We start from the raw sequence: 25,056 nt of genomic DNA on the forward strand, positions 1-25,056 counted from the left end.
TGGGACCCTAAGGTTTTGCCCCGCCTGAAGGAAAATGGGCATTTGTCTCACAAAAGGTCATTCAATTGTTCATTAGTCTGCAAAATATTCCAGTGTTTGTCAAAATCAGTAAGGTATGCTGTGTTTCTACCAAATGTAGTGACCATTCTCATGGTGTCATTGTTATCCTTCCTGGGTTGATGTTTGTATTCTAGTAGGGTATCCCTGGATTGATTATTAGCCCATTGCATGGCCGAATTGACATTCTGTGTGCCATATCCCCTAGCTAAAAATCTGTTGGCTAAATCCTGATGGGATTGTGTCAGATCCTGCTGTGAAGAGCAAATTCTCTTCAAGCGCAAAAACTGAGATTTAGGAATGTTGTTAATGGTGTGTTTAGGATGGAGACTGGAGGCATATGTGGCAGGCTGTTGTATTGTGAATATTTGCCAATAATCCACCAAGGTATCTGGAAAAACGAAGCTGGAATGTAAAATTTGTTGTTTGATCGTTTATTTAACTCAATCGCCAGCCACAGAATGTCACAACCATAAACGCCTTAAACCATATGAATGCGTTTTCGTCATACAAATTCGACTTCATCAGATGACCAGAGCCATGTTAGTTTCCCATATTTATACAATTGTCAATTAGTTAAAACCAATAAACATATTTCTCCAAGTTCAAAACAACCATTTGTATTGGTGCGAATCTCATCATTTAAATATTTCATTGTTAATTCATTTAAAATGAAACTCCACCTTCCATTTGGTTGCAAAACCTTTTGTTTACATAAAAAAAAGTTTAAAAACCACAAATGCAAAAATCATTCACATTACACATTAGAAAGTTTTTTGTGGTGTGTGTATATATACATACATAGTAAAATAACCAGAATTAAATTAAATAATTCTATTGCTAAACATAATTAAATCTTTATAAACCTTTATAAACCAGTGCAACAAGTCCAGTTTTCAGACAATAGATTTTGTCATCATGGTGTAAATTACTATAAAATACAGTCACAATTTAGCTGTCCTTAGCTTTAATAAAGGCAAGATTGAAAGATATTCATTCAATCCTGGGGGGTTCCCTGCCTCCAGGATCAATTGCCACCACAATTCCCTGAATTCAGTTTTTTCTTCCCAAGGCCCCCCCCCCCGCCCCCCCCACCACCATCAAATTTAACCTGCTCTAACACTAAAAAAGTAAATTTTGAATCTGGGCATGTTTTTGAGTGTTTAAATAAAGCATTTGTATCCTTACCTGTTGCCATCTCATATAAATGTTCGTATATCCTTCTTTTCAATTTTCTTTCAGTTTTTCCTACATAGAAGGATTTACAAACCATACAGGAGGCCAGGTATACTAAGCCCTTAAATTCACAGTTGTAAAAAGCACTACTTACAAGCCACCTACTTCTACTTTCCAAGTAGAACCTATCAGTGTTCATAAGGTGATTACATTGATTACAGTGACCACATTTATAGGTGCCCACTTTCTTTTTACTATTTATCTGTTGTTTATTCTCCAAAATAGTCTTAATGTTCTGAGAATTTTTATAGGTCACCTTCTGAGGAATCTTAGATATTTTGTCCAAATCTGTAATGGTCACAAACCTTTCCCATTCTTTTAAAAACTTCTTTTTAATGTTATTGTTTATTGCATTGTATTCTAAAACTAAAACCTGTTCATAATTAGAACCAATGTTCTCATTGTTGGTCATTCCTACCTTATCCCGTCCACCATTGTTTAAAATTGGTTGGAACTTGTTAGTTCTGCCTTTTTCCACTTCGTCCCTCATATCTTTAATAAATTTTGAAGGGTATCCCCTTTCGAGGAACATCGTTTCCAATAAATCACATTCTAGTAAAAAATCTTTATCTGCACTGGTCATACGTCTCCCCCTCATAAACTGCCCCTTCACAATGTTTTTCTTACAATGTAGGGGATGAGCGCTATCATAGTGCAGAAAAGAATTACAATAAGTTTCTTTTCTAAATACTCTAGTTTCAAACTTTTGTTTACCTTGTAAATTTCTACATCCAAGTACTGCAAATTTGTATCAGAAATCTTGTGTGTGAATCTTAAAAATTTAGTGGTTTGGTTTAAGTACACCATAAACTCTTCAAATTTCTTTCTTCCTCCCCTCCAAAAAACAGTGTCATCCAGAAACCTGCAATATAACTTCCAGTGGTTTCTGAATTCCGTGTTGAAAACATATCTCTCCTCCAATTTAGCTAAAACCAAATTGGCGAAGGTTGGGCCACAAGCTGCCCCCATAGCTACTCCTTGAGTTTGCTGAAAGCATTCACCATTGAAATACAAAAAATTGTTCTTTAGAACTATTTCCATTAACCATATGTTAACTAGTTTTTCTTTTTGTAATAATCCCTGATCTTGGTAGACTATTTCCTCAAGCATTTCCATACCTTCTTTCCAGGGTATGGAGGAAAATAAGTCCACTATGTCTATAGTTATAAACAGCAAATCATCCTGATATAAGTAATTGGAAATAACTTTCAACAAATCCCAAGAATCCTTCAAAATAAACTCTTTTCCTACCTATATTCTTTTTAATTTTGTGTCCACATACTTAGCTAAAGGATGCGTTTTGGATCCTTCAGCAGACAGTATGGGTCTAAGGGGGGATTAATTTCACTTTTGTGAGTTTTTGGAATACCGAATATGGAAGGAATTCTTGGTTTATCCACTTTTAAATATCTATAAGTGTTTTAATCTATAAGCTCTTCTTGTACCATATCCCATAAACTCGCATCAATCTTATGATATGCTATATTTACTTCATTTTTTGAAACACTAGAGTACTTTCCATCGTCCCATAGAATGCTGTTCATTTTGCTTTCATATTGAATGTTGTCCATTATTACAACCCCTCCACCTTTGTCGGGCTTCATGTAGGAAAAACTGAAAGAAAATTGAAAAGAAGGATATACGAACATTTATATGAAATGGCAACAGGTAAGGATACAAATTCAGGGAATTGTGGTGGCAATTGACCCTGGAGGCAGGGAACCCCCCCAGGATTGAATGAATATCTTTCAATCCTGCCTTTATTAAAGCTAAGGACAGCTAAATTGTGACTGTATTTTATAGTAATTTTACACCATGATGACAAAATCTATTGTCTGAAAACTGGACTTGTTGCACTGGTTTATAAAGATTTATAAAGATTTAATTATGTTTAGCAATAGAATTATTTAATTTAATTCTGGTTATTTTACTATGTATGTATATACACACCACAAAAAACTTTCTAATGTGTAATGTGAATGATTTTTGCATTTGTGGTTTTTAAACTGTTTTTTATGTAAACAAAAGGTTTTGCGACCAAATGGAAGGTGGAGTTTCATTTTAAATGAATTAACAATGAAATATTTAAATGATGAGATTCGCACCAATACAATTGGTTGTTTTGAACTTGGAGAAATATGTTTATTGGTTTTAACTAATTGACAATTGTATAAATATGGGAAACTAACATGGCTCTGGTCATCTGATGAAGTCGAATTTGTATGACGAAAACGCATTCATATGGTTTAAGGCGTTTATGGTTGTGACATTCTGTGGCTGGCGTTTGAGTTAAATAAACGATCAAACAACAAATTTTACATTCCAGCTTCGTATTTCCAGATACCTTGGTTAATTATTGGTGAATTTGGTTCTGGTTTCTGCTTTTTTCTTGGTTATTGTGAATATTTGCGATAAACTGTGGTTCGTAATGTGTTATCTGGTTGACGCTGTAAATTAACATCCAAAAAGTGAATCTCATTTTTATGATAACTCACTGTAAATTAAGCCCCCCATTTGTTTCCATTGAGATATTCAATGAATTCCTCCAAATAATCACTGCCTCCTTTCCATACAAGCCAACAGTCCAATAAAGTCTCCATATGTCTATCTCTGGCAAATACAGATTATGTAATTCATTGTATATAATGTGCTCCTCCACATATCCCATATGTAAATCCGCATATATTGGGGCAAAAGATGCCCCCATTGCTGTGCCTTGTATTTGCCAGTAACACTCTTATTGAAAATAGAAGACGTTTTTGGTAAGGACATGCTCAGCCATGCAAATAAGCAATGTATTAAAATGTGGGCTATAAATGTTGGTCTTATTTAGCCAAAACTCTAATGCTGTTAATCCCGCCCAGTGTGGAACGCTGGTATAAAGTGATTTAACATCAGGGTGCACATCAACCAATGAGGTTCCAATTCAGACTCTGATACAATTTGTAAAAATTCGGTTGTGTCCTTTAATCTAGCTCTGACATGTGGCAATAGCGGTTGCAAATATTCTGTCAAAGATGCTGACAATGGCTCCGTAAGGGAGCCTATGCCCGAAACAGTAGGCCTGCCTGGTGGCATACTGAAAGATTTATGAATTTTAGGCAATAGGTAAAGATATTGTTTGCCTGGATCTTTGACCATTAATTGTTGTGTAGTTTTGTCACTGATAATTCCCTGATTGACAGCTTCCTGCAAAAAATTATCAATCTCTTTTTTGAAATTTAGGGTGGGGTCAGTGGGCACGTTCATATAATGCTGAGGATTAGACAATTGTCTACTTCCCTCAGCCCAGTAATAACTGGAGTCCATGACCACCACCGCCCCACCCTTATCTGCTGGTAGGATGGAGATGTCAGTGTTGGTCCTCAGATCAGTAAGAGCTTTTGTTCCGCCATTGTTAATTAAGTCTTATAGTATGTGAGGAACCTAAATGATAATGCAAATCTTTGATGACTGCCTGTTGGAAAATGGCAACATATTTGTCCATGGGTGGTCTGAAATTAGATTTGTAGAATCTAAAATCAGTAGATCTCTGAGAATAGTCTTGTTGGCCGAAAAACAATTTCAGATTAACCTTCCTGCAAAAAGATAATATGTCAGAGACAAAAATGCTTTCATCCACAAAAAAACCTGGATAAAACCAAGACCTTTATTCAGCAATGATTCCTCTTCAGATGATAAAACATATTTTAAAATATTATGCACATTTGAGCATCCAACATTTATTTCACTGTTGATCGGAAAAGATCCTCTATGGTTTTTACTCCTGTGTTTGCGCCCCCCCCCCTTCTGCCTCCTATCCCTAAAGGGTATTCTGAACCCCTGCCCCCCTTGGAATCAGGGGAATCACTAATGTGTGTGGATTCGGTGTCAGTAGTGGAGGATTCCTCTCCCGAGGTTGTAGTATGTGGTCTACCTTTTTTCAATATGGATCTCGGTCTTTTTTTTGCGTATCTGAGTGGTATTTTTTGTTCCATCCGCAAACCTAACTCTTCTCTGTGACTCAAATGGCCTACCCCACTCATAATCCTCCATGTCTCTGGAAAACTTATGTAACTTTTTATCTTTCAATTGATTTTCAAAGGTAGTCAGTTCCTTTGAGAGTTTGCTAAGACTGTCCTTGAAATTTGTTTGTTCTTCATGTTTTTTCAATTCCTCACATATTTTTTGAACATCACAAATATTGACCTCAATTGTTCTTTCATAATAAGATGCTAAAATGTTAACTAAGGACATGGACGCTTATTGCTGTGCCATGTTCCAATCCCTTAATAATATGTCATCAGGCTTGCTAACTAATGGCTGTAATTTAGTCTTTAAACCCCTCGGGGTAATATTTTGATTTTGATATGCTTTGAAAAGCTTTAAGTGCCAAATGTTAGTATGTAAAGTTTTGACCTTCTTGCCAAGCTGTGTGAATAGCAAATTACAACCGTCAACTGGATCAATCTGGCTGTTCTCCTTTGAGCCCTCATCCATAGGTTTAATTCCAAATACATGAATATCATCCTTATCTGCACAAAGGCCCTGAAGCAGCTTGTTGAGATCCACGACCATAAGTTGCTAATTTGCTTCAATCACCCTAAAACTCTGTTAATCAACTGTGATGTAATAATACCAAAATAGATGCTATATGACCTCTCTTGAGCAGACTGTCAAGGGTGCTGGGAAATAATCCCCCTATACTTAAACCTAATTATCTGATACAAAAAATGTTATATTAAACCCATTTGAGTCACAAAGGAATGTAGATGTTGGCTAATAGGATCAAAAAAACGGGTGAAAAAACTATTACCCTGATTTACCCAAGACGGCACATGAAAAATCCACACAGAATTAGCAAATCAGCAATCCAAAATCCAAAAAAAAAAAAATATTATATTATGAGATCCACCCGTTGAATGTACTTATAAGTGCCAACCACTGGGAGGGATGACCATTCACATGTTCTTAGGCAAAACGATGTAATGACTGTTGACTAATCTGTCCCCCAATAATAATGTAGAAGTTTTCCCTCAAGGAACCTTCTAACTACATATGATGCAAAGTTCTCTGTTATCAAATATGTAATAAGCAATATTCATAATACCCTGTCACCACACAGAGTCGTTGCCCTAAAGATAAATGAACAACCCATTAACCAAGTGTCATCCTGTTATCCACTTGTGATGAAGAGTGCGAAGGTCTGGCCCCAAGCATGATAAATTCCAATATGATGTAGAAAGCCCACAATCCCCTAAATAGCAACGTCCAAGCTCATAAGCTGGATAAATAGATGCTATGTAAAAAAATGTGATAATTCAGTGATGGTTTCCCAAATTTACTTCTCCTTATCCTGAGTCGGTCAAGAATAATTAGAAAAACACAATTTGCAATTTCCCCCAACTATACAGTCTATGTTAGAATGTGTAGACCCACCTAATAGTAACTAGCACCCAGTCACAACCATTTACGCTCATTCTTAACATAAAAATCAAAAAGGTAAACCAGGAAAATCATACACTGAATCCCTGTATAAGCAACAGAAAAATGCCTGTAATGAATGTGAGCCACTACATACAGAAATCAGTTCGTAGGCCCATAAAAAATGACTAGTACCAACCCAGCTACAAAAGGAACAAAAATGGTTCAAAATGTTCCGTTCGACATCTATTTGACCATCCGACCAAAATATGATTTCTCTGGCAATAGGCCGACTAATTAATGTAAAACTGTGTGAAAACAGACCCTGATTCTCTCCACCCCAATGACGGCTAAATGCTCGTTATTTCCTTAGTGACAAAGGCATCACATCTGTCTGAATAGTGCAAATGTAGCAAAATGAAATAAAGGTATACATAAATGTGTAAACCATTTTTGAAACTCTGCCAAAGTAATTATAGTCTCGGACCAAAGATATGTAATCAGTGTATCTGCAAACCTGCACCAAAATGAGTTCTTTTAGTTCATAAAGTCTGCCTTGATGAGTCAGAAACCAGTCTTCAATTGAGTATTTATTTCCCCCGTTTGCACATAATCCTTCACTTGTGCAGTCCTCATCGACCACATACTATTCAGGTGTGGCCCGTGAGCCCAGATCAGTGCAGTCAATGTCAGAACATATGCCCAAATAATCCCCGATCTCACAAACACTGATTAATGCACCAAACCATGCCAAATCTGAGAGCAGCCCTTGTTGTGGTTTCAAAAGCCCCTCCAAATATCGGCCAAGAAAAAAAGTGTCACTAAAACCAAAAAGAAAAATATATAGCCATGAGCAAAATTAGGCCCAAAGCTTCCGTAAAGAAGAAAAAAAATACACTGACCCGAAAAATGTAGTCGATAAATCACCCTCTGTAAGTGAAACAACAGAAGTATTCCAAAGCAAAATGCTAATTAAGCGAGATTTTGCTTATAAGGGACCCAACGACCATACTGGATGCTCGAATATTAGAAAACACCGATTCACAAGGTAGATGAATTATCCCTTTCAAATATTGCAGACAAATGAAATAAATCCTGTTGATGAAAAATAAAAGGCAATCGACCCCATCAAATTTGTGACAGTCCTTAGTTAGACCACACCAACCAAGATCTGGGGATTGTACTGGTGCACTATGGGATACCTACCTAGCCACGAGCAAACTAGAAGACTTTGAGCATTGTAATAGGCCAAGTCAGTGCCGATGATCGGCTCTGAACCCATATGTAAGAATGAAGGGCGAGATGGACTACAAACATGGAACGTTATGGTGAGTAAATAACTTTTTTTTCATTTGCACGTCTTTGCAAACTTTTTCTAGCATATATATATTTTTTTAGCAGATTATGCAAGAGTTTATTATAAGCAGACAGTTCTTCTCATTATGCTTGTAGCCACATCAGGCACATAAGGCTTGAGCTTCACTTGCACACTTTCGTCTTCATTATTTACTTATTTTTTCATCTCTCAACTCCTGACTTCAGGCACCCCATGTTTGCTCTGTATAGCCTGTACACCTTAGTAGGCTTCCCAGTGTGACCTGCCCTAAGAGGGTCTCCCTGTGGGGTGAGACTCTGCATAGAGTCCACAATTCCATGGCCTTTCTAGAATTCTGACACTGCAGAGTGGGACAAGATAAGCAGGTCACCATTATACTGCAGCCCGTGAGGGATTTTCTTCTAAGCTAATCTCCACTCATGTGGTAACACTATTGTTGCATGTGAGCTTTGGTAGTCCATGTGGTCCTGCTGGGGGGGGGGGGTACATACCCAGTAACAGAAGATGCACCTCCTCAGCTTCTTCTACCTATTCTAGTTCAGTGATCCATGTTTGAGCCTCAACCTCCATGAAGGCTCCAGAACTAGATCTGCCCAGCATGTCTTTCCCTAACCCAGGTTTGCACATTTATTCTCTGTCATTATGCCTTCAAGCTTTCCACTGATTGAACTCCGGTGAGCTAGGATGTTGTCAGGGCTTTATTCCTACAGACCACAGATGCAACCAACTTGTCTCCATTATGGTTGCAGTACATTGTGACACAGGTCTTTTGCAACTATTATTTTTGCAAGATGCTCTTATTTTTTCCATATGCAAATTTTTATTTGACTCTGATTTTATCTTGCAAACTGTTTTCTCATTTAATTCTTTTAAAGGTGCACTAATAGTTTCACTTGCTGTACAACCATCCATATCTTTTGATAAGACCGAACAAGTTTCTTTAAATAGCCTGTCCTTGTTTCATCACTTATACCACAAACTGCTCTTATTCAGGTCTGTATTAAATCACTGAAGGCTTAATTCCACAAACATCTATTCATCGAGATGAAAAGAGCAAACATGGAAACCAGCAAATTTCACATCATCAAATTTCAATAGTTGGTCAGCATCGCAAATGTGAGAATAACCCAGTAAAAATAATAGAAAGCAACACCCTATATAAAAACTTTTTGTAATGTATGCACTGCATTGCTAGACCATACAGTAGATCTCTCCATATATGAAGCAGCAATATGACACTGCACCAGGAGCCTCATTCTCCTCACTGGCCCTAAGCATGGGTCAAAGCATGTCCAAGGGAGGAAAAGGAGTGCCCATTCAAACTAGTGATTGAGGAGATGCCCTAGTAGCAGCTGATTGTTTTCCGTTTGATTACTCATTGTGCTTAATTACTTTATAGATAGAGAATTTTTAGTGGCTGCCGTTTGAGGTTTTTTCCACAGGAAAGTTTTGTTTAAACACACAGTCTCTTGAAAGCAAAATATTTTTTACTTCCACAGATATGGTTATCCTGTTTATCCACTGTGCCACTAGATGATGTTTGTAGGTGTGTCAAGATGGTAAGTAAGTGAGAAAGAGATATTTGAGATATCGTCTGACTTCTATCCATCCATCCGCAATCCTTTTCCCATTTTTACACTTCCATAAGCCCTTTAATAAGGTAGAACATTGTGGAATGGTGTGCCACATACATACATCATCCCATAGTTAACTTAAAAGTATTTAAAACTCTAAATCTCACCAACGGCATTCACTGTTATTTGGAAAATGTAGTTAAAGACCACTTAATTCAAGGTGTAGCAGCTTGGAGTGCATGTTTAAAGAAATATCTCTGAATTTAAGGATTTCAAGTGGGAAACCTCATACAATTCTAAGACGAGCTCTCAAAATTCTCCTGTGTCAGTACAAGGTCTGATATCAGCATAGCAGTAAGCTACATGCACTTTGATAAATGCATATAGTTGGCAGTCCCAAACAGGGTAAAACTTAATAGAAATTTCCAAAACAATTGACTGTGATAGTTCACCAACATAAATTTTTACAAGAGGGAAACAATTTTTCTCTAGTTCTACAACTGATCTAAAACTTTGCTTGACAATGATGGCATTAAAAATATTAGTAAGGAATTGAAAAAAATTAGGATTGTTAAAGCAACCAATGAATTTAAGTTGACTACTGAAGATATGGATAATTACAAATCTTTTTTTTTTTTTTTTTTTTTTTTAAATAATGTTAGGAATCTTGGTTACTATGCCCAGAACATATTCTAAACAATACTACCCACTCCAACTCAGTAGACATTGCCAATATACTAGCTAAAAGGTTCTGTACGAATCTTAACACTTCAGCATCTATCTATGCTCCATATATCCCAGAATCATGTATAATACCATAAGGAGCATGTTCTGAAGGTGCTTTAAATTACCAAAAAAATCTTCTTTAGTGGAATCCTCCAGTATACTTAGATGTTTAATGAAGAGTGCTGAACGTGCCATCGCTGAACCTTTATACAAACTGTTTAACCTATGTTTAACTACAGAATTTGTTCCCATGTTATACTTGGAATAGTATACCTGGAATTAGTTATATTTTGGCACGGCAGTGTCTACAGCCACACAGAGGTTCCTGTGATCCACTCTAAATGGACACAAAGTTTTATATAAAGTGCTGCCATTTGATTTTTTTTTCTCTCTCCCCCTCCCTCCCTCCTGTGGACAATGTAGTCTAACAAGATGGTGGTGGAGGTCTTGCTGTCATGGGTGTTCCTTCACCTCGCTGACCTGTTACAAGGGATGTCCTTACGGAATTTGCTTGTGATGTCCTCGCAGTGGACCATGCCATGGCTGCAGTCCCTGAGTAGCCATAAACTATGAAACAGCCTTTTGGGTTCTCTCTCAGAAGATTGTTTTCATAGGCATGGGTGTTGTTCCCACCTCCTATTGTTGATTCCTGCCCATTAAGACAGATTAGGAGGTTTTAGCCTTATACTGAGCAGAGATACAATGAGAACTTCAGGCTCAGGCCCTCCTCCATCTGAAGGCCTCCATATATTCGCAATTCTTTTCACATTACTGAACATGATGATAATGTAGCAGACGTGGTCTAAATGAATGCATACTGAATCACACACACTTGTAGATCTTTTAGTGTCAGACCAATTCTGCTAGGCAGTTCCGCAGCAAGTCTGAAGGTGAGTCTTGATTTCCTGCACCTGTACCTGAAACAAGAGAGACTATTTTGGCTTCTTCACAGGTCAAAATAAAATTCCTCCCTATTAGAAGCTAGGAAAATCTATATCAAGTAGATGGAGCTGCATTTCTTTCTCCTGGGTTTGAAATATCTGGAGGAAAGCGGATTCTGCATATTTTCCTTATTCACTGTGACAAACAATTTGTCGTTTGGATACCTAAAAATGAGTAGTGATGCAAGTCTGGCATTGTTTTACGAAGAGAAGCTTAATTCTTTCAGCTACTTACTTATTTATATTTGTTTTTAGGGGTTGAGCACTGATCTCCATGGACCTTTTCCAAACTCAGCCCAGGAGCAGTATCTGGTTAAGTGACTTTCTCAAAGTCGCACAGGCAATGGAAGCTGAGGGAATCAAACCTTGCATCACTTGGCAGATGAAGTGAACTTGCTGCTGTATTCCCTCAAATGCTCTAGTCCTGCTACAGAACTAAGGATTCAGGTATTGTGTTTAGTCCTTATGGCAACATGGTACCCCTTAGCTTGCTTGCCACTAGAGCTGTTGTCTGGAGACAATGAAGAGGCAGTCATGAATTTGTTCTTCATTCTTTGACAGAGATTTCCCCACACTTTCCTAACATTCCCTCTGATTCCTCTGCATTAGCAAAATTCATGGAAGATTAACAAAACTTTCAGGATGTTTCTTAGTAACTACGAAATGTATCATTTCAGGTTGTCAGGTATCTGTCCATAGCTGAATGCCTTATTAGGACAATCCAAGATGGCCTACCTCACAGCTGGTTGTCATTTGACTCCTTTACTGCTGTAGACCATGTAATCCCACTAACCCTTCTAGCCACTGTATCAGAGCTAATTGAAGCTGCCAGCGAGCCTTCTCCACAACACATGCTCTGCAAAATAGAATGGGGTTCTGTTTTACTGTGGAGAGGTATTCTGCATCTTGGGACTAAACCAGCATGCAGGTACTCCATATTTACTTGTACACCTTTATGATTTTGATCTACATTTTTCCATGGTCATGGTGAATTTTCCTTTCATGACCATGTAAGACTGGACTGTGGCCTGGCATCATTGGTCAAGCAGTTCTTTAAAGGGGTTCTGCATTTCTGCCTTCCTTTCTTTGAAGACGCTGTCTTGTCCTTGGGACTTGAACTTTGTGATCGATAAGCTTGAAAATCCTTTGTTAATCCACTGATTTGACAGATTTGAAGTCAGTATATTGGAAGCTTATTCATGGTGACAGCCATCAAGTATCTTAGCTTCTTTTGCCCCTATTCTTAGGAATTATATATTATTCATAACAATATTTATTTCATGGCTTACCTGCATTTAATCAAAGAATCTGTGTTAGACTTGTCATTAATCCAGTCCAATTTTTACCTTGTTTTCTTTGTAGATGCAGAAACCAGGTCAGGGAGAACTCTCTACTGCCTGACACAAACTTCTGGCTGAGGGCCAACTTGAAGCAGTTGCTTAAATTTAGATTGATGGAACAGCTTTTCTCTTCCCCTTGCTGCATGGAAAAATGGTTGACAGTAACCAAGCAAGCTCTTTCCAGTTTGATTGCAAATTGTTCTCTCTCTTGCTATTAACCAGCTAAATTACTGTAAATGATAGATTCCAAAGCATTGTGTGGCTGTCACAATCGTTCAACAGTAGAAGTGCCTTAAGCATCATCGCCACAGTAGAGAACCCCCTCCCAGCAACCCCTTACATACATTAAGCTCCACAGTTTCACAATCAGAGAGAAAGGAAAAGGCAGAGTGCACCCTGCATTTGTTAGCACAGTGGCTGCAAGAAGTGTGACTTCACATGTTTATGAAATGAATAGGAGCTTCATTTGGAGAAATAAAAATGTTTTCTATTCCAGACATTTATGCTCCAATCACTTTCTCAGTAGTTCACACCTTCATTATGCATTGCTGCTGCAGAAGACCAACTTCATTTGGCATCTCAGCATTTTTGGACTTGACTTCTAAGTCTTTTCCTATTGGCTGTCTTCTGGTTTCCTCTAGCTCTTTTTTTTAACCTGCTTGGAATTCAACACAGTTTTAAACAAAACCAAGGAAAGTCCTCATTGTTCCATGTACCAGATGATTTTTTCTTCAGTTGTTTTATGGAAGAATCCTCCTTGTTGAGCCACAAATAACCTGCTGACTTGCTGTTGTATTTGTGACAGTGCCTCCATCCAGCGGCTGCTTACAAAGCTCCCTGTAAGTCAGGCAAGTATTTATGTGTATGCATGTTCTGTGTGTATGTGTGTATATTCATGTGTGTGCGTATGTATGCACGTGTGTGTGTATGCGCGCGTGTGTGTATATATATAGATATATATATACATATATTTGTGTGTGTATATATATATATATATATATATATATATATATATATATATATATATATATACACACACACACACACACACACACACACTTTGAGTGTAGCTGTCAAACCATCTTTTTATTTGATTTACAAGAAGTGTGCTTGCTAAATCATTGGGGCAAATTGATGTGCAAGATGCATTCTCCTAATACAGTTCATGATGTCACAGCATGTAGCCAGCGCAGGGTTATGCATACCTGAGAGGAAGAGCTTCTGAGAGAAACTGTAAAAGAAGAGAAGATAAATGCAGCTGTTCACTCACCAGAAAGGCCCCCTTGTAAATCAGCTGAATTAGCAGCGTATGTGTTGTATCTTCAGGAGGAGATCATCCAGCTCTCTCATTAACCAGTCTTCTCCAGAAGAGAGAGGTTGTTGCAGCAAAGTCTGTAACCGAAGACCTGCACTGTAGGGAAATTAAGCTTTGTTTGTTAATATTTATCTCTTATGCCTGTTTTATCCGCTCTTTTCATTAACAGTGAATTCATCTTCTGAACCAAGGAGAAGGTAGAATGGAGATCACTCCTCATGCTTGTTAGTTTTGATGCGACTTTTACATCACAGATGAAAAGATGCAGTCACTTAGTATTACTGAAAAACATTAGTGGGTCTCTTGTGACAGTGTGAGGAATTCTAAACAGACCTACTGCTGTAATGCTGTATACAATATGTATCTTCAGAACTTTGAGGTCCCTTCATAAATCCATTACTTTTAGAAGTTCTGAAGATATTTACCTCTGGTCTTCAGTCTTATACAAATCTTAAGTTTGTGGTATTTCTAGTTTTGAGAGTTGTTTAAGGATGTGTTAACTTAAAATGAATTGTATTTTTAACAGGAAGCTCTTACTGACCTGATGAACCAGATTCAGAAGCTAAAGGCATTTATTTCCCATCAAACTGAGAGCCTGACTTTGCTTACAAGAGAAAAAGAAGATATCAGTGTATGTATCTTTTATTTTAATAATTGAAGCAGTACTTTTGTCCTATGTGAATGCATTTCTATGTTTTTCTTTGGTTAATTAATGTGATTAAAATTGGCAAAAGCGATGTTAAGTAGTAGAACTGGATTATGGAGAAGGGGTTATTTAATAACTGTGTTAGCTTCTTTTCAGGTGAGTCACAAAGACACAGTAGTAATGAGGACTGTAACTGTGACTAGTAGGATTGGAATCAAGTATTTTAGTAGTTGGATTCATAAATATTTAGTACTTAAATTCATACATTTTCTTTAACTATGCAGATTGATTTTTAGTTGTTGCTGGAGCAAGAATGAAAAACAGCCATTTGAAAAACAAAGATGATGTCATTTATCTATTTTTTTTTTTGTGGTACATGGAAGGGAAAAGATATGTCCCAAATTCAGAAATAAGACAACTTTAAGCACCTGTCAGTTCTGTTAAGATCTTGAGTTGTAGTAGAACTTAATATCAGCCAGTGGCACAAAGTTAAACAACTTTAAAAGCAAAACAACTATCTCATTGTGTCAGAATAGCTTTTAAAATCATTAATTTATTGGAGGGGGGAACACTCCGCTTCTGGTCACCACATTACAGAGCTAAGTGCTTTAGGTGTTCAGAGGTATAAAACACTTTGTGTTCATGCACTTTTTCCCTCCTGCAGACAGTAGCATGTTGTAGTACTTAAAGCTACATTTACTACAAAGAATTACAATTGATTGTCTTATTTTATAATTCGGTTATGTATTACTGACATGGATATCAGTATTTACTTCTTAAGGGGCATCTCCTAGAGTTTGTTTCACTCACGCAACTTTGTTGTGATCGAAGAATGTATCATAATTTTCTATGTCACTGATTTTATGCAAGACATTTCTGATACTGTACTTGTTTTAGTTAACAAATTGTATTTAAAATTCATATTTGGGGCCATAGTCTATATTTTACGAAGTTAATATGATTTAAAACAAATGCTTTCCAGTGTTTTACTGTCCTGTCAGCGATTTGCCATTAGTGATCATATCCCTTTCTTAGAAAACACAGTAAGTGAAAATTTTCATAATACTGTACTTGTAATTTTAATGGTTACAGCCTACCTTTTCAGAAAGCAAGAAACAATGTCAAAAGAACATTTGAGAAAATCAGTTTAACTATAAAAGGAACCTTAACTGAAACCAAGGTAGTAGCTGGTCTTACCCACTTGCTGAAATATAGAACAGAATCATGTCTTTACTTGCTCCACATTGTCTAGAACAGAATCATGTCTTTCCTTGCTCCACATTGTCTTGAAAAGTAATGTAAATAATTGATTTTAGATAAGCGATTTATATAGCATCATGCTGGAAGGTCATCCCATCGTTAAAGCAGTTGAATAAACATCACAGAGACTTGTCCCACTCCAAAGATGACATGTCCTTTTATATACCTTGGAATTAGATGGTGATAACTTGTTTTTCCTGTGTGTCTCTGAGGCTCAAGATCTCAGAAATCAGGTTCTTGTTTGGGTTAGAACAGAGCTGAAGAAATAATTGCTTAAGGCCTCTGTGTGGTGTTTTGATGAGTTTTCTCTCTTCCCCATTACTGGGTGTCAGTGAAGTTGGTATATTCAAGTTTGCAGGGTGTACAAAGAACTTACTTTCTGCTCTTCTGTTACATTATACATAATGGGCAGTTTTCAAAGTATTGCAATCAAAGAACTGAAATAGGGATCAGGTTAAATTTCTCATAGTAAAAGCTGTTAACTAACTTTATACTCATTTTAGTTTTATTCTTTATTAGTCTTGGGAGTTAAAAAACCTAATCCCAATTTATACCTTACATTTTATGTCAAATTAAAGCATAAAGAGCAAGCCTGCTTTTATATTGCCTCTTTGCTTTTTAACAGCACGGCAGCATTGCTAATGTTTCGTGACTGACTCTGCTTCTTCCTTAACTAGAAGACCTACGCATCCATCTTCTTGTCAGGTGACTTCAGTTTGGCCTTCTGAAATGAAAATCTGTTACAGCTCAATTCCCATGCAGTCAGAATCTGTGTCCTTACTAGAATAACTGGCTGGGCTGCATTCTTTATTTGGTTACCACTGTAGTCTGATGGGGCACAAAGAGATATGACCACTTTGTGGCATCTCACCTGATTCTAGTTGTTGTCTAGACTTTTATACCGTTTTAATGGGCAGTTGTTTTTTTTAATAAATCAATTTTGACATTTTGTGAATGTTTATATTTAGATTGGCTTGATGTTTGTCAAAAATGGCATGCAAAATGGATCATAATTATTCTATAAATAATCTTCTAAATTGTGTGATAAATTAACATAGTACATTCAAGTCAAGAAGAAGAAAAATAAGAAAACTCATTGCCTGTCCAAATCTGCACTCCCTTTTTCTAGATCTGAAAAATAGAGAGCCAACAGACAATTCTTTTTGATGATTTTTTTTTTGGCTTGGAATTAATCCATTCTGGCTACCATACTTTGGCTTTATTAGTTTTTCCAAAAATAGTACATTCATGAGTGGAGCTAATATTCACATGGTGCCATTGCACATCATCAAGTCTTACTCTGGTTGTATAATCATATCAAAATTCAGGAGCCCACAAATTATTTTTCTGCTTGCATAATTCAGAACTCAGTCCTTTGTCACTGGTAAAGTTCTTGCATTTAAATGCTTTGATACAGATCTCTACTGTCTGAGTTAATAGTCTAGACCCGCTGTGGCATTGTCTGTTTTGTCTTAACAGGGAGCACAGTGTCAGACTGTCACAGGTTCCAGAATTTTATTGCTGATATTATGCTCATAGAGTGGAACTTTTGGCTTATCGTTTGACCAGATCTTAGCAGTGGAAAGCTCTGATAGCCTACCTTGTTTACCCAGCATAGACTTGAGCTTTACCACTTGGGCAGAAAGTAGGGTGAGGCTTTGATGTGCTAAAAGTAAGTTTATTTCCACTGTGGCTCTCAGTCCCTGCAGATGCTAAGCTACTTTTTGACAAGATAAGGACTCAAGTCTACTCCATCCTTCTGCCCTGGCATAGGATAAGAGGCATGGCCTTCTGAAATGAAAATCTTAGTCTAAGATCTTCCCACTGCCCAACCCTGATTTGATCTGCTAGAGCTCAAAGTCAACCAGCGTGAACCAATAGAACATCCTCCCTATTCACCCAATCAAGGATGGTAAAACTCTAGGCTAAAGTTCTCCCCTTCCAGGGCTTCACCCAGGTTCAGCAGAATTTGCTTGAGCAGTTGGACAAACAGTTAAGTTTGCCCAGTGTCAAGGTCCTCTTCCAAGACAGACATTTTGGTCTGTTGTTCGTGCTTGCAATGAGGCAGTGTACGTTTCCTTCTCAGGCTTCTGTGAAGAGTCAGAAGACCCTGAAGCTTTGTGTAGGAGACTTGCAGGGGAAAGTGAGTTTTCTGCTTTGTTCATATACTGCCTTCATCTTCCAAAGACAGCATGTCCTTTGTTGATGCTTTCGGCTTCTTAACTCCAGCGTAGACTGACTGAGCACTCCTATCACTTTTCCCCAGTCCATCTATCAAGGATTCTGGTTTAAAAGCTTGAAGGAACCCCAGTCCATCTATCAAGGATTCTGGTTTAAAAGCTTGAAGGAACCCATCTCTTCTTCTGCTCCCACAAATGTGGACAGTCCTGTATACATAGCCAAATGGAGTGAATTTATAAACAAGCATCATTGAACAGATGTCTGTATGATCTTTTTGACTCATTATGGGCCTCAATGACCATAGCATGTCATCAGCTATTTTGTCACCTGGCAAATTTCCAGTCTTTCTTGTTGGTTCAGGCACTGGAAGAGGATGCAGAACCCCCTACTCATTCAGACCATTTTTAGTAGTTTCTGAAGTGAACTTCCATGCAGTCTGCTTTAACTTTGTCACTAAAATGGGGCCAGGACCACAGGAGCTTGTACAAGATGGTATGGCAGAGGTCCTCTTTCCTTAAGATGGACCACAGGAATAATATCAGATGCCTGTTCATGGGGCAAGTACCATTTGTTCAGATTTCTCAAGACAATATCAGTGAAGTCCTGAGTAGAAAGTAGTCCTTCACCACTGTGGAGGAGCCATTATGATCTTCTGATAACTTTCTTATTATTATTTTTAAATTAAGCCAGTCCTAAAAGAAGTCTCCTCCCTGCTTGAGGAATGTGGTTAATCTTGACATGGTCTTGCCCCCCATGTGTCAGCCAATTCATCCTGTACTGCCACACTGCAGTTCTGATTCAGGTCTAGGACTGGTCAAGGGATTATTGTCTGGGTTCACCACCACTTGGAGTACCATCACAAAGGACCATTGAGATGATCGTTATTTGACCAGTGCTGCAGTAGCCTTAGCTAAATGGGATATATCCTGCATAAGGTATGTTGCATTTAACATTTTACCTTAAATGAAGACAAGACACTTCTTCCTCTCTTTCAGTGGTATTTATTACACACGTGTGGGAGCCTCATGGAAAGTACAAGGGAGACTCCCCAAACAAAGGAATGCATAAGCTTATATACTGGTGATACTGCTGACAGTACAAAAATATAAACTAGACCAATTAAATTAGTACAGAAGACAATTAACCAATCAGTGGTTTACCTGTAGACTTAAAGCAGTTCACATTACTACATCTCTAGGCAGAGAAAGAAAATCTGATACACTTCCATATAAGGCACATTTCCTGCTTTCAAGCAGGCTTCTGTTTTTCAGTGCTTTCCACTATTCACAGTTTATTCAGAGTTCACAGTACAAAGTTCATCTCAATGCATACAGATTGTCACATACTCAATTTCCTTAAGCACATACTTTGGCCATTCATATTCTACAATCCCCCATTTGATGCTGTGTAAGCATCACCATTTAGTCGATCATACGTTTGCCCTAAATCTAACATAACCATGTGGCTGGTTCCTTCAACATTGTCACATATTTTTATTTCATCATCCATATTCATAACTGCAGGCATATAAAACTTTGGCACCTTTTTAGTAGTCTTAAAAGACATTAATTTCAAAATCAATACTTTGATTAAAAACCCAACAAGAAAAGCAATAAGAGCTAATACTGCAATTAATAAAATTAACTTCAATAGTCCATCTCCCCAACCTGAGAACAGGTTGGTTAACCATGCCCACGTTGAGTTATCGGCCTCCTTGGCCTTGGAGAGTTCGGAGAGACTCTGAATGAGTTCAAGATGACTTTCAATTTCGTGCTGATTGTTAGGAATAAACGTACAACACTCCTCCTGGATTAAAGCGCAAATTCTGCCTTTCGCCGCTAGGGCGAAATCGAGAGCCATACGGTTTTGAAGGACTACAGCTCTCATAGCAGTCAGTTCATCAGTCACTAGTTCTAAAGCAGGGAATGTGGCATTGCTTAATACTTCAAGCAATTTAGACAGTTTTCTCAGTTCCCAAATTGATTTTACTGCTCCGTATACTGGAATTATACCAGCCCACGATATGACGTAATCACCCAAGTCCATATGAGATAGTCCTTTGGTTCCAACATGAGCTAAGTCATGATGATAATCCATGAAGCGTCAATTTGGCCTACCGGATTGGCAGGCTTTTTGACCTCTCGAACATTCCGAATCTTTCCTTGAGGTAAAGCAGATGTATGTCGGATGCCTGGGACTAAATAACCTAAGAAACAGCTACCAGACCAGTTTCCTGGTAGCAATTTATAGGCTCTTCTACCACACACAAAGTAGCAATTTTCCACCTTAGTGGTGATATTACTATTTATATAACCTTGTTCAGAATGAAACACCTTCTTATCGATCAAGTCCAGCTGTTGGTATAGAATGGAATTGTTTCTTACCTCTTTGTATGTTTTATGCACCAGTTCACAAAATGAATCGTAGGTTGTGTTACAATAGGAGGAGTTATTACACCTGTAGGGAATTGTCACATTACAAAACTCCATCCTACCTTGACTTTACCAAATTTCTGAAAACACACAGTTCCATTTTGACGGTTAAACAGATGTAATGCTATCCTGTCTTTTGAAGTGACATTTGAAGTGTCATAGATCAGATTCGTCCAGGTTTCATTAGCCCCTAAAGGGACTGTACTTAGCATCAATCCCCCATGAACAGTAAGTAAAGCAGTACAGATACAACAGTCAAAGACATTGAGGGATGATGCATAGGCAAATTTAATAGCTTGGTAGGTGTTGAAAGGTGGATGCCAAATAGCTCACTTGGTGTGATGCATTGATGGAGCAGAAATAAAAAAGGCAACATTAAAAAATAACGGTACAACAAGAATGATTGCCAAAATGGCTGTCCAATATTTTTGTGGAAATGGTTGTTGAGTCTGCGTAGTGTCAGGAGTTTGGAGTTTTCCAAAAGGATAAATGTTAGGCATAGTCAGGTACTGGAACAATTCTACTTCGACGTGTAGCAATGGGAGGAGAATCTGGAGTTGAAAAAGATAAAGGCTACTGATCTTCAGACGGCACAACTTTTTTGACTTGTGAAATGTGGATCCAGGCTGGAGATCCTTGCAGTCGCACAGCAGATGACGTTGTCAGAAGAACCAGGAAGGGCCCTTTCCAGTGCAGCTGGAGCGTTGTTTTTCTAGAGAAGGACTTAACATAAACCCAATCCCCTGGTTGTAGGGCGGATGACAGGAAAGAATCTGGAAGGTGTTGAGCGACTGCTACTTGTCGGTGGTGAAACTGTAGGATAGAAACAAGAGATTTGCAGTACAAAAGGATATCATTATCAAATGCATCATATTCAGAAAAGGGTGGTGGTGGTGTCATGGGCATAAGCAAAGGGCGACCCATGAGAATTTCATGTGGAGAAAGACCCTTAGTAGGATGCGGTTGTGACTGCATAGAAAGTAAGGCTAGTGGTAAGGCCTGCACCCAATTTAGCCCTGTTTCTGAAGTAACTTTAACAGTCTACTTTTCAAGGTCTGGTTCATGCGTTCAGTAATACCTGATGCCTGTGGTCTATACGGACAATGAAATTTCAAAGTAATGCCTAGCATTGTACACAATGATTCAACTAACTTAGCAGTAAAATGCGTTCCACGGTCAGAGTATATTTGACAAGGAACACCAAAATGAGGTATCAATTCATAACACAATTTTTTTGCAACTGAAATAGCATCATTTTTTAGCACATGGGTAGGCTTCTAACCACCTCGAAAAAATATCAACAATAGTCAAAACATATTTAAAACGAGTACAAGGTGGGAGTTCAAAAATGTCCCACTGTAAAGCACAAAATGGTCCCATTAATTTTGGCAACGGTTGAGCAGGAGCCAGAGTGCCCTTTGAAATGTTATGCTGTAAACAAATGGAGCACGTGCTCAAAAAATGTTGCACAGAATCAGAAAGTCCTGGGGCAAACCAATCCTTCTGGATTTGTTTGATTAATGCTTGTACCCCATGAGCTGGCAAATTATATGCTTTTATAAGAGAATTTAACATAGACATAGGGCAAATTAATCTGCCATCAGGATGTTGCCAAATTGAATCAGAGCGTTGGAAACAGTTATGGGACAGCCATGTTTTTCTTTCTGATTCCGATGCTTCACTTTGTAAATCTTTCAAAACAGTAGTGTCGAAAGTAACCGTTTGTAAGATAGGCTGCAGAAATTGTCCCTGAACAGTATGTGAAAGAGCAGCCTGCTTGGCAGCCCAGTCAGCTAAATTATTTCCCTTGGCTACTAGGGAGTCGTTAGACTGGTGAGCTGCACACTTGACAGCAGCAATTTTGGAAGGAAATAATAAATCCTGTAAGAGGTGATCAGTATACAGGTAATTTTTAATTAATGCCCCAGAGGATGTCAAAACCCCCCTTTCCTTCCATAAGGTACCAAAATCATGAACAACACCATGGGCGTAACGTGAATCAATATAAATAGTAACAGATCTGTCTTTGGCCATTTTACATGCATGCGAAAGTGCCATTAATTCCGCGGCTTGTGCAGAAGTGCCAGGTGGTAATTGTCCAGTTTGTAAAACTGTAGATGGTGAGCAGACTGACCATGCAGCCTGGAGTTCAGATTATTTCGTAAACATGATCCATCTACAAGAAGAACTAAATCAGGATTAAGCAAAGGAACATCTTGCAAATCCAACCTAGGAGAGAAAGAACAGTGTTAACTACAAGCACACAGTCATGTGGTTCGCCCTCGTCACTAGTTGGAATCAATGAAGCAGGGTTTAGTGATGGGCAATGTGTAATTTGAACAGCGGGATTAGTTAATAAAGTTAACTCATATTTAGTGAGGCAAGCATTAGAAAGATACTGTGTTTTTGTTTTTAAAAGTAACACTTGCACCGCATGAGGTACTGCTAGTATAGTGTCATGTCCTAATGTCAATGGTGCTGCCATATAGATCAAAACAGCAGTGGCTGCCACTGTTGTGCTATAGGTCAAATAGCCTCCTGTGCGCGCTTGCGCCAGCAGGCCCAGGGCAGTTTTATTTCTTTCACAACGGAAGAAAACAAAGGGTTTAGAATAATCTGGGAGCCCCAGAGCAGGTGGATTTATTAGTGCTATTTTAATAGCCTGAAAGGCGTTTTCATGTTCAGGGGACCAAGGCAGAGGGTCTGTCACCTCCTTTTTTAAAAGCTGTAAGAAGAGATGGGCCGAAATTTCTGAAAAAATTGGGTACCCACTATCTACAATAACCTGCTAGGCCGATGACTCCCCCGAGTTGTCTTTGAGTTACAGGGCGGGGGGGGCGGCAGTCTGAATGGAGGTAATTCTACTTGGAAGTATTTGATGTGAACCCATAGAAATGATGTGTCCCAGGTATTGTACCTTTTCTTGACAGAACTGCAGTTTAGATTTATTTACCTCAAAACCTCGTTGAGCTAAAAACTTTAAAACTAAAAGTGAGTCCTCAGTACAAGACTTGGTATCTTGCAAAGCTATAAGAATATCGTCTACATATTGGACCAATACTGAACGTGGTGGTAACTGTAAATCCTGCAGTTGCCTGTGCATCTCTAGAGAATAGAGTTGGCGATTCTACATATCCTTGGGGTAGTCGGGTCCAAGTATACTGTTGGCCTTTATAAGTGAATGCAAACAAATACTGACTATCTGCATGTACTGGATTAGAGAAAAAAGCTGAAGAGATATCTATAACCATAAAACAATGTGCTGTAGGTGGGATGCAACTTAAAATCGTAGCTGGGTTTGGTACGATTGGAAAAACGCAGCCTTATTGACTTCTCACAAATCTTGCACAAATCTGTAAGCTTGTTTACCAGGTTTCCTTACCAGTAGAATTGGAGTATTACATGGACTTGTTGCAGGTACTATAATTCCTTGTTGTACCAAGGCAGAAATGATGGGGGCAATACCAGATGTAGCCTCTACCGTCAAAGAGTACTGTGGTACCCGAGGTAACTTTGCTCTGAGTTTTAAGGTTATTTTTACAGAAGTGGCTGAAATCAGAAACCCAACATCATTATCATGAGTGGTCCTTAGATGAGAGTGTAATGAATTTAGATACTTATTCTTATCGAGGTCAGACTGCATACACATTGTTTGCAGAGTGACATTTTCATCTAAAGTTGCCAAAATACTATCTTGTTTATCTGAAGGTACTTGTAAATATACTCCTTCAGCTGTGCAGAAGATGATTGCTCCCATCTTACAGAGCAAATCTCTTCCCAATAAATTCAGTGTTGCTGAGGGCCCTACTAAAATGCATGATTGTCTTGTAAAGGTCCCAAAGTTACTGGGACGGTTTCAGAATATTCAATAGGAATACTAGAGACACCTACCCCTCTAGTTATGTTGTTGGAGAGGGGGACATTTATTGTTGCTTCGCCAGCTAACATAGATTTGGTAGCTCCAGTGTCGATCAAAAATGGGTACGGTTTATTTTTGACAAGTAACATAACATGTGGTCCATCTTGATCCACAGGGATGAAGGGGCACAACTGCTGTTGTCTTTGTTCAGGGAACCTTCATTGTGATGGCTGCCAATTGGATGGAGTCCAATTAGAATTCCACTGAGGTGATGTATCAGTGGGTGGTGCAGGTTGCTCAGCCAGATATGGACATTAATTTCTCTAATGGCATACTTGGCCACAATTGAAACACTCCGTCTGATTATTATAGCTTTGGGGTGGGGCTGATCGATTTTCCTGCCAGTTTTGTGTATTTTGGTTTCCAGCCCCTTGGCGTCCACCTCTACCTCTTCCCCGTCCTCGTCCTTCCCGCCCACGCTGCCCAAAGGCAGTACACATCTGAATCTGCACTTTAACCAATTTTTCCTGTAAATCCTTTTTTTCCTGCGCTAAGTGGTCGGAGAGGTATTGCACTTGTGTGACTAATTCATGCAATCCAGGACTAGGCCAGTTTAAACCTACTTCCTTTAGCTTATCCCGTACTTGTGGGCGTAACCCATCTACGAAAGCATCTGACAATCCATTCTGCGCCGGCCCTTTGGTGGGTTCTGGGTAACCAGAGTAAGCCTCAAAGGCTTCAATGAGATGA

The 25,056-nt window shown here is 38.4% G+C and overlaps 1 protein-coding gene across 1 annotated transcript in view; it reads left to right on the forward strand.

Moving 5' to 3' along the window:
- KIF15 (kinesin family member 15) overlaps nt 1-25,056 on the forward strand; it is a 2,415,358-nt gene that overhangs the window by 1,693,437 nt on the left and 696,865 nt on the right. Inside the window, exon 30 of the mRNA XM_044065522.1 lies at nt 14,455-14,559. Within this exon, the coding sequence (XP_043921457.1) occupies nt 14,455-14,559 (105 nt within the window). The remainder of the gene's footprint in view (nt 1-14,454; nt 14,560-25,056) is intronic.

Source organism: Protopterus annectens, chromosome 3.part0 (assembly GCF_019279795.1).
Source record: "Protopterus annectens isolate FY-2018-M chromosome 3.part0, PAN1.0, whole genome shotgun sequence".
NCBI lineage: Eukaryota > Metazoa > Chordata > Ceratodontiformes > Protopteridae > Protopterus > Protopterus annectens.